Source organism: Drosophila subpulchrella, chromosome 3L (genome assembly GCF_014743375.2).
Source record: "Drosophila subpulchrella strain 33 F10 #4 breed RU33 chromosome 3L, RU_Dsub_v1.1 Primary Assembly, whole genome shotgun sequence".
NCBI classification, from domain to species: Eukaryota; Metazoa; Arthropoda; class Insecta; order Diptera; family Drosophilidae; genus Drosophila; species Drosophila subpulchrella.
Genome location: NC_050612.1, coordinates 24,367,785 through 24,381,475, shown reverse-complemented (window position 1 = coordinate 24,381,475; position 13,691 = coordinate 24,367,785). Strand labels below are relative to the sequence as shown.

Genomic DNA, 13,691 nt, shown 5'->3' with positions numbered 1-13,691 from the left:
CAATATAAATTTATGCATGGCAGAAAACATGTCATAGAATCATCTCCTATCGGAACTAATGGATCTCTAAAAAAAACCATGTACACACATTATACAAAAATGTACACTTACAATTTTTGATTAGATTAAACAATTTTTTCTAAGAAATAATAATACAAGATTTATTTACTTAAAAATATATCCTCTTTATTATAATTACAAGTAAAAAGTAATACCTAATTGCAATACTTATGTTTAACAATGTAATTCATATTTTTTTTTAATGAACACTAACTACAATTTTAAAAGAAAGTACCAAGTAAACTTTACAGTGTAATCAAGGCCTCTAAAAATTTGGGCCCACAAAAAAATCTAACAAGACACTAAAAAGTTGGTTAAAGATAACAAAAAACACAAGCCCAAACTGTGATTGATTTATTGTTTTATTGTGCCAAAAAAAGAGAAAAGGAAAAAACTGAGAAGGAAGCTGGAGAGAAAAATTAAAATTTACAATACCGATAAGCAGAGAATTGGAAACACTATTAAAGGCCTAGAGTTATACAGATACTCGGTCCACATCTTTTGAGCAACTCGAATCAACCCAGGTTGCGCTGGGTAATTAATAAATAATTTGTGAGATTTTTATTTTCTTTCACATGTTGGCCCTAAAATTTGAGCTGAACTGGGAGAAATGAAAGGTAAATAGCCATGGCTAATGTCTTGGATTGGTGCTTAGAAAAAAGAAGACTGGGAAATCGGCTTGGGATTGCCCTCACTCACAGTTCATTAAACTGGGAATGGAGGTAAGACTTCTCTTGGAACTTTGGTATTTATGACTTTATTGTTCCATGTTTTGAAGGTTCCATTTTTAAATTGTGTATACTAAAACTAAGACTGTAATAAATCACTTTAATAATTTCAAATTAATGTTGTTTAAGCACATTCAGATTTCTCAATCTAAAACTTCGACCAACCTAAACTTTGACCAAACCATCCCCCGAATCCCATCCAATATCTGGTCAATAATCCTTTTCCAAATTTGAATTTCCCATTGGCCACATAACATCTGCGACTTTGTACCCCTTTGATCCCCCTTAAGCCGAAAAACAAAACCAACTGCTGACCAATCTATACACAACAGAGTTTTCATTTCACACCTATTTGAAATTTGCTGTCATCTTTGCTTACTGTTATTATTATTATTATGATTATAATGCGTTTCGGAAATAAAATTGGGGCAACCGCAGGATGCGAAGACTGACGCAGCTGGGACTCATGTGAGTTCGCATCGGAAAATGTGTGTGTTAGTTTTTTATGTCCCGGTTCGGTCAGCAAAACAAATCTCAACATTTGGCATACAATTTGCATTATTCGAGATTGTTTTTTGTCTTTTCAATTCTTTTTTTCTTTCGCATTTTGGTTCAAAGTTAAGTCCGGTTGATGTATGTCAAAGTTACGTGCGCGTGTTAAAATCCTGTCTAATTTAATATCTATAAATCCCCGGCTATGACAGCAAAGGCCCATCGGGCAAAGGGTTACAAAAAAAAAGGGTTATCATCGGCGGAGGGTTGCTTATCAACGTGGCAAATTGATTTGCGCTCGTTATGCGGTCACTTGGGGTATATTTTTTGGTCAAAATTGTAAAACCGAAATTGGCCAAACGTGCGTTACAAATTAATGTTTGTTCGGGATTTTGTTTCTCCTTTCCCTGCGCTATTATTATTTTAATTTATTTTCCCTTTTTTGCAAACAAGCCATAAACCCTTTTATACTTCAACAGGATGTGCCGCCTGATGCCGAGTTATGTGGTGCAAATGCCCCTGTGGGTGGAGTTTTATTGGTCAGGCAATCAATATGGTATTAGTTGGGCTTGTCATTGAATGACATCGATATGGCTTATTGATATTGGTAGATAATGGAGGGGGTAGCTGGGGCTAGTAAGAATATTATTAAATTTGGTGGTAATATTAGAATTGATAATTTATAATAGGTAGAAGAAACAAATATTAGGTTAATAAAGGAATTGAAGTACATAAGTTACTTATTGTTATACAAAGTTCTTTATAAAGTTCATAAAATATAATTCTTTGTTTTCTTGTGTTATCTTAAAAAAAGTAATATATTTTGGAAGGTTTCGCTTGATATTTAAGTTTAAGATACATAATAAATAATAATTCCAATACACATAAAAAATAAATGTTTATAAAACATTTCCATCGTGTATATAGAGCACAATGGTAAGGATTACGCCCACTCCCTCCCTTAACCTCATTTTAGTACAATGTGAACACTTTTTTAGCAACAATTTTTATGTGCAATCGTATTATTTCATATCATATTGTGTCAGAGCCTTCTCCCTATTTTACCCACATTTTCCGCCGCTTCGTCAGACTCATCATATTTTTTATAGCATACTTTTGTGCGCACCCACGTTAGGTTAGAAAATGTCGCCTCTGATTGCTTTCTTATTTGTTTACATTTCCAGGCTATTGACATACGCCAACGTATAGAAACAGTGTCAGGAAGACAAGGATTCTGGGGGGCACATAGAACGTGCATGGCATATCAAAAAATCGAAAATGCCCGACACATGTTTCAATCATTTTCCATTTTTATTTATTGTCAGCATTTATTCTGCTGACACTTTTCCAACCCCTCGCTCGCCCCCCAAAAAAAAATTGTTTTCTCCATTGCCATTGTTTGTGATTGTATCTGTATGTGCGCTTAGAAAACAATTTGCAAATTGCTTCAAAAATCTGCCTCATGCCAAGTCGAGATCTTTGCTTGAATCACTAAATGGAAATTTATCTGACTGCAGAAATGGATTTATTTTTCTGCCGCAGTAATTAAACAAAAATTTTGCCAACTGTTAATCAGTTTAAGAAACTGGCAGCTGCTGGGAATTTAATTTCTTAAACATGGCTCATAAATTTTCTTCTGTGGCTGGGGTAACAGGAAAACGTATTGAAATCCATAAAAAGTCAAAGAAGTCAAGGAAATGAAATTGGGAAAAATTGTAAATACTGTGGTAGAGTATGTTGATTCTTAGACTTGATTTGTGGATTAGCTACTATGAATAAATATACATATTGTTAAAAAATCTATTTAACTTAAATAATTTTTTGGGAAACTATTATGTAAAAATATTTTTCCAAAATTAACACATTAAAGTCACAAGAAATATAAAAAATTAAATTCAACTAAGAAGATATATTTTTTTAATTTCATTGAAATAAATTAATTTTAGATGTATTCGTTTATTTCAACTGTACTAAATTATTCTATAACTAATACATTTAGCACTTAGTATTTAGATTTTAGTTTGGAGTGCTGAAATGCTACGTTCCCTTTTATAATTTAGTATGGGTATAGTGTATTATTCAGTTCCACTTTGCTTCATAGTTCGAGTCCCGCTTCCGCCGCAGTGTTGCCAATTTATGTGTAAAGTAAGCCAAAGACGGCTGATTGGGGGTATGTCCATTGGCTTGGCTCTCCTCCATTTGGCAGCACACCCCCACCGAAATACCCCCAAAAAATATCCCCACTTTTTACCCACCGCACATTGTTGCTCATGCAATTTCAATTACGTTTGCTGTCGATTTTCGAATACGTTTCGGCGTTTCAATTCGATTTGCAATCCACCCTGGCAATCAACCTTCCTCTCGATGCCCGGTACCCTATCCCCATTTTCACCAACCAACCCCACCCACATTTTCCGCCCTCCGATCCACTTGATTTCAATTAAACTGAGTTGCCATTGGCGCTGACGCTTTTCGACGTGTCGCAAATGCAGCTTTCAGTTTTCGCTTTTCCGCTTTTCCCCCGCCGCCCAAGAATTTTCCCAAGTTTATTCGCTTGTTTTGCTACTGTCGACTGCTGCCGCTGCTTCCAGCCATTTAATTGTTTTTCTTCGTTTTTCATTTTGTGATTTCCTCTTTGACTTTGGCTTTGAGCTCCTCCACTTGACCACTTGCATTTTATGGCGACGCGGAAAAGCTGTTTTCCCCACTTTTTGGTGGCGGAGGTGGGGGGTCAGCCATGTTGTTGATGATGTTAACTTGGTGTTGGTTGGGTGGGGCAGGAATACAATGGAAAATGTAGAAATGTATCAATATTATAATAAAAAAAAACTGAACTTTAAAATCCCTTTACTTAATAATTCTTTTTTAAAGAGTCCCATACCTTTATCCAATACCCAATTTGAGAAATATTTTATGACATCCTACTTTAAGTGGTGAAGAAATTTATAAGTTTATTTCTTAGAAAGCCTTATAAATTTTTTAAATAAAGTGTTATTCCTTGTTTATATAGATATTTACACACATTATCAAAATAATATTAAATACCAATTTAAATGAATGATGAATTTAAAAATTATGAAACTTTAAACAAATGTTTTAATGATTATTTGCTGCATTAAATTTTGTATATCCCAATATTTTTATATCTTGCTCGATTTGGGTATCCCATAGTACTTTCCCAACCAAGATGTCAAAAAAAATCGCAGCCAATCGGGCGCTTTCCAATCGCCAATCGCCCGTTCCGAATAAAAAGCAATGCGCTGCTTGTTTAAAACAAAGGAAATTGCCATTGTAAATAAAATAAAAATAAGGCAAAATCGAGCAGAGGCGAAATCAAAAGAACTCGCAAATGGAGGGAACAAGGAGGAATTGAACACCAAAGAGCCAAGAATAAAGTTTTTCAAAAGCGATAAAAACGAAATGTCGCATATTTTTATGACAAGAGGGTGAAATTGGGGGGCGAAAGTGAGGTGAGTGAGAAATTTCCCCGCACATTGGCGCAAATTGAATTTTTAGAGCAGCAAACAAATAAAAAACAACTTGGATAAAAAGCGTTAAAGAATTCGTCGCGCTTATTTTATACCTTTAGTTTGGCTGCACAACAAATTTGACTAGTTTTCAGCATTAGATTTTACCTTCGGCACAATAAAACGATATTCCCAATAACCAATAAACAGAAAAACAAATTAAGCCTTGAATAAAACACGGACCAAAATCATTTCTTTGACTGCACAAAATATAATTAGTTTCTGATTTCATATTTTACTGGCACAAGGCCAAAACTTGGCTTTCTTGAAGTCCATTCTTTTTGTATGCCTCGGAAATCTTTGATAAGGTGGCTGCACTCGGGGTTTTCAGTCTTGTATAAGTGTTAACAAACTCTAGAACAAAAATATTATATGTTTTCAGCTTTAGTTAATGGCAAATGGAATATAATAATTTACCCGAGCTTCTGTTTGCAGTGGGAAAGTAGGTACACCTGTACAGAACCAAGAATTCCTTATTATCCGTGCCTATAACCGTAGAGTTCTGCTGTTTGGAATTTGGAAAATTCACACGAATACATAAATTAAGAGGCTTTGCTTTCGACTTTCTAGTTGCAAAAACATCCAGATAAAGCGATCGATGTATCATTTTGCCCTTAATTGTGGTCTGCAGGAGTATTATAAATAAATAAAGTGTTAATGGGAGGAGACTTTTCTAAACTAACTGCGTTATATGTCTGAACCAACTTTCGACATGGTCCTGGTTGAGATGCAAAAATATCTGAGAATACTATCGTTGCCAAGATACCCAAAAGCAGGATGCTGGAAAATATTTAATGTTTTAATAACTCATTTAATTTTCCACTTCTTACCTGTCCATTCCCATTTTAGATAATGAAACATTTAAAATCGAATTTAGTTATTAAGAACTGTAAAAGCGGAACCGTAACGAAACAAATGTCATATTTAATGCATGGTTAAAAATTAAATAGCTACAGCTTTAAACTATTACAGTATACCTCAACAAAAGATATTTTTAAGACCCGACACGTGAAAATAAATACAAATATATTAAAACGGTTAATTTGCTAAACATATACCCAAAGCAATATTCATTATAAATCTGATATACATATTTCCCATCAGGTAATTAAACTAATAATAATCTTTGGTCATCCACCGCACTCATTCCTTATCTATTAACCCACATATATCATTATCAAATTGCTTTCATTGCCACTTTGGCGCTTGTGGTCTAAGAAACTTTGCCAACCATCCAAGTTCCCTGACTTGACTTGGCATAATTTACAGCCATATAAAGTAGAAGCCTCCGCCATGCCCCATAACTCAGTCAGTTCGCCCAGTTCAAGTATCCACACCCAGACACAAATCATAATCCTGATGGCCTCAGATAGAGATAAAGTAATGCGGCTGCTTTGGTCCGCTAAATGGATTTCCCAAAGCATTTGCCAAGTTTATGAAAAATAATCATAGAGACAATGGCCGGGAGGGGGGTTGATCTATATCTGTATCATGCAGCGTGTGGTTGGCGTATAAAGTGCTTTTAAAAACATCCCAACGAGTTCAAGTCTTGGCCAAAAAGTTTTGGCCCAGCTTCAGTTGCCAAAGGGCGGGGAACTCGCTGGTGGCAAAGTGTTTTTCATGAGCAATAATAATAATTTCGAGGCCGAATTTTAATTGCACCCAATGGACTCGTTGAAAAGAGGACGGGTCGGAGACCCCAAGATGAATGGCAGAATAAAGTAAGCTTTGAAGTGGATAAATAAAAATGGGTTAGCCTTTGTAAAGTATTATTATGTTTGGCTAAAATATAAAAAAAACCTATATAATAAAAAAAAAGACTTTAAGAGAGAGAATTTATTGTCATTTCAGTTATTACAGCTCAGTTTCTTATAAATTAAAAATAAGGCTAAGAATTCAAGACTTTTTCCTCTTCTCTTACCAATCATTTTGGAAAACACTTTCATCAATCACCCAGCGTACACGTTGGGATTTCCACAGCTTTTCCGTATGTCTACCAACGCAAATCCATTAAAATACAACGAAATTAATTATTATGTCGGTTCCTGGCTGTTTGTGTGCGGCAGGTGGGTGGCATGGGTTAAAGGGTTCAGCTCGTTTTTATGGCCACGTCTATTGCCTTGTCGCGTTTATTTTGGCGGCGCCAACTTTCATGCTCAATTAAAACGTTTGTTTAATGAAAACAAATGCGCTTAATTAATAAACACGCATTTTGTGGTCTTTTGGCTTTGGTTTGGGTGAATGGGGGTGTGTAATGCGGATTGTGTAAAAGGGGTATTTTCAAAACCGCCCACTTCTTTTATATCCCTCGGAATGTTTTCGGTAATGCAGAAAAGTCGAAAACTGTCGCAGCTGTTTGTGTCGCGGTTGTTTAATAAAATGGTTGTTGCTGTTGGTTTGGTTGGTCTTGTTTAATTACAATTTGTAGTACTTTTATTGGAAACGTTACCATTTATATTTATAAAACTTATAAAAATATACATAGAAACTAATAAATATTAAAGGCATACCTTTCGGCTGTTCTGAAAATCACTTCTTAGTTCGCAAACCAAACGTAGTGCTCTCAAAGCGGCGCTATGCATCATACTATATGAACATTTAGAGTTAAAAACTTACTTTTAATTTAACAGGCGAACGTGAAAACAGACCTTGGTTCTATAAAAGTTATTGTTAAATAAACACAACTTTATTTTGTAATATAAATTTATAATAAGAACTCAAACTATTTCCTTTTCTAACATGTTACTTTTCCTATTAACAAAATGATATAATCATTTCAGACATGATAGATTAGCTTCCTGTAGGGCGTAACATCCCCATAAACTTGACTGCCCAACCTCCTTCCGCTTGCGCCATTTTGTCTGCATATTAGCAGCAATTCTATTAATAGTTATAAATTAACCCCTTTATTTTTCTAGGGCCTGCTATTGCACAATTTTTATTTGATGCATAATGCATTTCCGGAGCTCTCTATCTCCCCCATATGGCGGACTAGACGAGGCCTAGGCTTTGACTTTGGCTTTGATTACGATTGCACTGAATGGAGTGGCTGGGGGATTGCGTTGCAACTCATATTTTTTACCCACTCTGCAGTGACATATTTCTCGATTATCGCTCAACTTTCCCAGACTTTCTCATAGGTCATCAGAAACGGTTGCAAAACATTTGTTGAATGTCTAGGTGGAAATTTCGATAGCTACTCGCATTACCAGCGCTTTTTGCCACCCCGCTCTCTTCAGTCGGCTTGTCTACAATTTCAGTGGATGGCGCTATTTAAATTGTTACTGCGTTTTTTTTTATTGCCATTACTCGGTTTGTTTTTGGGTTATTTGTGTGGTTTTGGTTGCCGTTTTTTGCAACTGGCGCTTTTTCATGGAAATTTCGTCAACAACCCGCACACGTGTCTTATGGGTGATAACTTTTGCGGGCCCACAATGCGTATGCTTAATTGGTTGCGACCTAACTGGGCCTAATTATGTGAGCTTTAAAGTAGTATGAAGAACAGGGTTCCATTGATATATTATCACTTATGTATATTATGCCATTACGTATTATTTAATAAATATAATATTAAATAATTTTATCACCAATTCAGAGGTCATGTACACGAAATCTTGAATTACTCTGAAATTAAGTCTTATCATCGACGTAATTTCATCGCACCCTCCGCAGATCTCTTGGTCATTTCCGTTACTCGTTAAACGATAAGCTCGAAGTCCAATTAAAATTCATGAATTTTTAAGACGTATTTAGCTCTTATCAAGCCAATAAGTGCAAACAGATCTGTTGGCAAGGTGTCAAATTGAAAAATGTTTAACGCGCAAAAAAAGCTGTGAATGAAACGAGATTAAACAACATATATTACAGCAGTGGGAGATCGGAGATCCGGAGACGGGGGCCCCACAGTTGGGACCCCCAGCCGATAAGTAGCCCCTCATCAGATCCCATACAGTCGCACACAGCGGCAACTGATTAATTATAGTGAGCACTTGTGTAGTACTATACGACATGATAAAGAGAGAGCATAAAGAAAAAATTATAATCATAAAGGGCAGATCGTCTTCGCGGCCACAGCTGCTGGGTCAAGTTCAAGGACAAGCTATCAACAATAATAAGTGGAAATGAATGGCGAGGAGGAAGCAGAAATGAGGGTAAGGGGTAATGGGAGCAAGCGTGCACTGTGAAAAAATATGGCATACATTATAAAGGTAAATATTCTTAAATATTCTTCTGTACTTAGTTCCTAATGTTAGAAAGTACTGTAAAAAACAATTTGAATCATCCAATTTTATTTTTATATCACATTTACGGCTCGTTCCTTTCAAAGTATTAAATGGATTGTCAAGACTCGGATCCATTTGATTTCACTTTTATTCTGACCACCTCTTTCCTGTTCTTTCTCGCTCTTGTAATCTTTGGGCAGACCGCGCCCTTTGTAGATCATTGGGTCACTATGTGTGGAGATGCGTCCCCCAGCTTCACTTTACCGCTTGCAACTGGAACACAGTGAAAACATCGCGAAAAAAAAGAATACCGACCATAAGAGCCCCTGAAGGCTGTCTTCTTCTGCGGATCCCCGACTCCCCATACCCGATCTCCCGATTCTCTGGGCACTTGTGAAGAAAGGAGGCAGAAATGAATTTGCAGCTCGTGGGTAATCAAGTGAGGCACTCGCACACACTTGCAACCTGCAACGATGCCACTTGTGCGCTCACTCAGACAGCGTGGAGCTTCCATTGTGAATGGTTTTGTTTTTGTCCGGTGCTCCTGTTACCCTTTCGAAGGAACTGGCAATATGACAGGTACTAACATATAAAAAAACAGATCATTTAATTTTAACATAGTAAGATAAATATAATCAAAAGAAAGTTTTTAAGATATACTCTTGTATCCTAATCCTATTTTTAGTGTATCAGATTCATATTTCAAGGGATACACTTGTGTCACAAAGATAATCCTCATAACAACAATCCATCGAGTGTTGCTTTCTTGTAAAATGTACTTCAAAGTATATATTTTGCCCTTTTGAAAATCAGCTTATACTCTATAAATGCAATTCTGTTAAAAAGAGTTACAATTATGATTACTAGTAAATATAATGTAGGTTTTAACTTCTCAACAATAAGCAAATTATTTTTTTTATAAAAACATCAACTTCTAATTAAAATATAATAAAAATTATACTATTATTTTGGAACCTAAAAATGTATAGACAGGGATTTGAAAAGATAATATATTTCAAGTTCCTTTCACCCATCTCGCAGAGCATTTGAAGTTACCCAATTGTTATGGCCTTATCCGACTTGAGTCTCTTCTCTACCGTAACCCCCACTTTGGAGTATTCTTACTTGTTATCAATTGTTGTTGTGACCGCCTCACCCCCCCAACCACCCCCTTTCCTCACCGGCCCGCTGTGTTGTTGTTATTGCATTTAAGTGCAGCTTGTTAATGCTCATTAAATGTTAAGGGAGCTGTGAGCTGGCTCTGAGCTCGAGAGCTGAGTTTAGCTCCCAGATCGACGGCAAAAGCAATTGTCTCGGCCCGAGCCCTGCCTCAAATTGTGGCAGAGTCCGATCCCGATCCCCGGAGCTGTGGGCTTGGGCTTTAGTTCCATGAAATGAAGCGAGCCAGAAAGTCGCGGCGGGCGCGTTGAAAGGAAAACAACTTTACCTCGGCACAATAAAATCAAAGAGACCCCAAAACGATCGATGACAGTGAATAAAGTTCAAGCTATAAAACCAAACGAAAAAAAAATCACGAAAACCCAAAACAAGAAAAGGAAAACTTAATAGTAAATTGAAAATTCAAAGGAACATCGTGAATATCTTCGGCTGCTTCCTCTTTTACACAGAGAAAAATACATGTTAGGAGCATGAGTTTCATAAAACAAATGTTATCCCATATTTAAGAAGTGATTAAAATAATAATTTTACTTAAAAAATGTAAATTTGCATAGCATATATTAAATCTATTTTACTAGATGTAATATAACAATTAAGCTAATTGAAAGGCTCGCTTTCTCATCCTCAAGTTAAACTAAAATAAGGTTAAAAAAATCAAACCGCTTGAAAATATCATCTTAAAATCCTATGATAATATTTTTATATATATTGACTATTTTGGGGTTGTTTATAATTTTTTTAACCTTTCTGCAAGATATTTTATAAAAGTGGGATCGTTTTCTCGGTCTCATGTTAAACTAACAGTAGGTTTTAAATTCCAAATCTTAAAACGTTTTCTATGAATAAAACCTACTCTAAATTTACCAGAAGGTCGAGAAAGCATACCTTAATATTTAGTTCAATCGATATTACTTTAAAGTGTCTCCTCTTTAATATCTTTCGCACTTAAAAGGCTTGTTATAATTTTTCCAAGTGTAGTACTTCATCATCGTGATCAGTTGCTCATTATCGTGATCATCAACATTGTTGTCGTCGCGTGAAAAACCTGTTCGCTTGGGAAAAGGCTCTCGTGTGGTTCTTGTTGTTGCCCCTGTGGCTGTGTGAAGCTAATTGAAAAGAAGTATTAACAACGCTCTGCCTTTTGTTTTTGTACCTTTGATTGACTGACCGACCAACACGAAGGAGTTGTAACTCGGCTGTGGGTAAAAAAGAAGGGCGGCGAGGCGGGATGTCTGGTATGGCATAATTGTGGGATCAGCCAGCGGCAGAACATCACGAGCAGCAGCCACTGCAACTGCACAGTTAATTAGTAATGCAAAGCCCATGCCTACTCAGCCACTCATTCAGGCAGTCATTCAGTCATTCAGCCATTCAGTCGGCCAGCCGGGCAGGCAATTGCTTAGAAATTCAATTTGTATTTCCACTGATCGACAGGATAAGAATGTATCCATCTGCGAGGAGAGCGTGTGAATCCCCCGACCAGATGGAGGGAATCGGAATGGGAATCGTATCTAATGTGACAGCTGAGGGGAGCCAGATACGCATCTACAAGGTAATAAGAGTCAGAGTCAGGAGTACTTACTTTATATGGGAGGATACGAAAGGGTTCCGAATTGGGAACAGGGAATCGATTCGACAGAGCGCCTCAAATTAATAAAATCTAGTATTGTTCGAGTGAGCCATTAACATTGTAATTGTTTGATTTTAAGAACGATTTAGATAAGGACTTTAAAATATATTTATATCATATTATAAAATAAGAATTTTATTTTTAGAGTTGGTGTGTTTATAATTCTTGTAATTTACCAAAGAATATTCAATTGCTTATAAACTGAAAATATTTTAATCTTTTAAGGACTTTGTTATTTAGAGCTATTCCTATCTGTGTTTCCTTTAAACTGGGATAATTAAAAAAACCATCTTTGACATTTTATTTTTATAGTTAGATATTATATTATAGATATTATTTCCGGCACGATTGTCTATTTACTAGGCACCATTCTATATAATTCTTCCATATCATAGTGAATAGGACAATCCTGTTTCCCTGCTTCCCTGAGATATTCCTGTATCTTGTATATATATCCCTAAATGCACACAAGCAGGCACACATACATGTTGTTTGGCCTTAAAACAACCACAACTCTAATTCGCATTAATTTAAAACTCAATCAAGGCAATTAGCGCGCACACTGGAGCGACACTCACGATCGCTTCGGTTTCCGCCCCTCGTGGTTCCTGCCCCTCCTAGATCTATCCCAGTCTCCACCCCTGCCCACATGTTGCAGTAGCATGTAAAGGATTGATATCAGAGCCGTTGGGACTAAGGTATATCTCGGATATACTAGCTATGATACTGACAAATCAAACAAGTATAAATTGTCTAATATAAGATTTATGTGAATTTTTTTATGGATCAGATTTTATCCCTTCCGTAATCCGTTGATCTTTGTTATAAATTACCTAATATCTATAAGAATACAATTTTAATATAGTTTAATAGTTTTTTAATAACAAGTTTCCGGATTTCTCATATTTTGTTTTAAGTAGTATTTATTGAAATAAAATTTTACTAGAAAATAAATAATATTATTAAAAATTACAAAAATTCTGTTACGCTCGTATGCAAACTAACTCGGAAAATGTTGAGAAAAAAGTACCCCCTTCCTAAAGCAGTGGCTTACGAAGCATATCTGAAAGTACCCATAAAATTATAATTATCAAGATAGTATGTTAGTTAATATGCCCCTCCTTTTGCTACCAATACCCTCTTTAAAAAAATCACAGCCAGTGGCAACATTGTAGTCGCTGTTCGGACATCCAGACAGCCGGTCGCACAGCTGATTTCCCGAGTTCTCGAGACCCGCTCGAGTCGCCTGAGTCGAACCTGTTATATTGGACTGTGTTATGGAATATGGAATATACTTATATATGGAGTGCAACCTACCTCACGGATCGTACCCACACGCACACTAGCACTCCCTCTCTCACGCACACTTGAGCACCCTGCCACTCACGCATTGCGCCCAGCTGCTCGTGCTGTTGTCGTTGTTGTTGCTGCTGCTGTAATGTGTTGCATAAATTTGCCACAAGTAAACATTTCAATAAGCCTTGAGGCGTTGTTTCTTGGCAAACTTTCATTGAGATTCTATATGCGAAAAAAAGAATACAAGCACACATGGGTTCTTATCAGCAGCATGGGGAATACGAAGATGTGGAAGAAGCAGCAGCAGCAGCAGGAGAGTGGGCTCACAGAGAGCGAGAGTGATTGGCGCTATCAATACAGTCAAAATTCTATAACTAGAACTTAAGCTTGCTCAATTTTAATCCAAGAAATTTCGATTAGCGATAAAAATATGATTTATTACAATCTAAATGGGCTATTAATCATTGAGTTAAAAATCATTGCCTAGTTATAGGCGATCAAATAAGGATCCTTTGATCAAAATATTTTTTAAGTTTATAGAAAATTTGGTAAAAAG

At 36.3% G+C, this 13,691-nt stretch overlaps 1 protein-coding gene across 1 annotated transcript; it reads right to left on the bottom strand.

Moving 5' to 3' along the window:
- Positions 1–4,995: 4,995 nt before the first annotated feature.
- LOC119554670 lies at positions 4,996–5,671 on the bottom strand. The gene is made up of 4 exons (XM_037865671.1): positions 5,638–5,671; positions 5,491–5,587; positions 5,225–5,432; positions 4,996–5,161 (listed from the first exon to the last, which is right to left on the bottom strand). Exons 1-4 carry the CDS (start codon positions 5,649–5,651, stop codon positions 5,043–5,045), a joined length of 438 nt encoding a protein of 145 aa, XP_037721599.1. The 5' UTR covers positions 5,652–5,671; the 3' UTR covers positions 4,996–5,042.
- Between the last annotated feature and the right edge of the window lie 8,020 nt (positions 5,672–13,691).

Bases quoted from the DNA above. Each gene is read 5' to 3' on its own strand.
- LOC119554670 (XM_037865671.1), bottom strand. The intron at 5,433-5,490 runs GTTAGTTTAGAA...ATACTCCTGCAG, and splicing joins TGGTTCAGACATATAACGCA to ACCACAATTAAGGGCAAAAT. The intron at 5,162-5,224 runs GTAAATTATTAT...TTTTTGTTCTAG, and splicing joins CACTGCAAACAGAAGCTCGG to AGTTTGTTAACACTTATACA.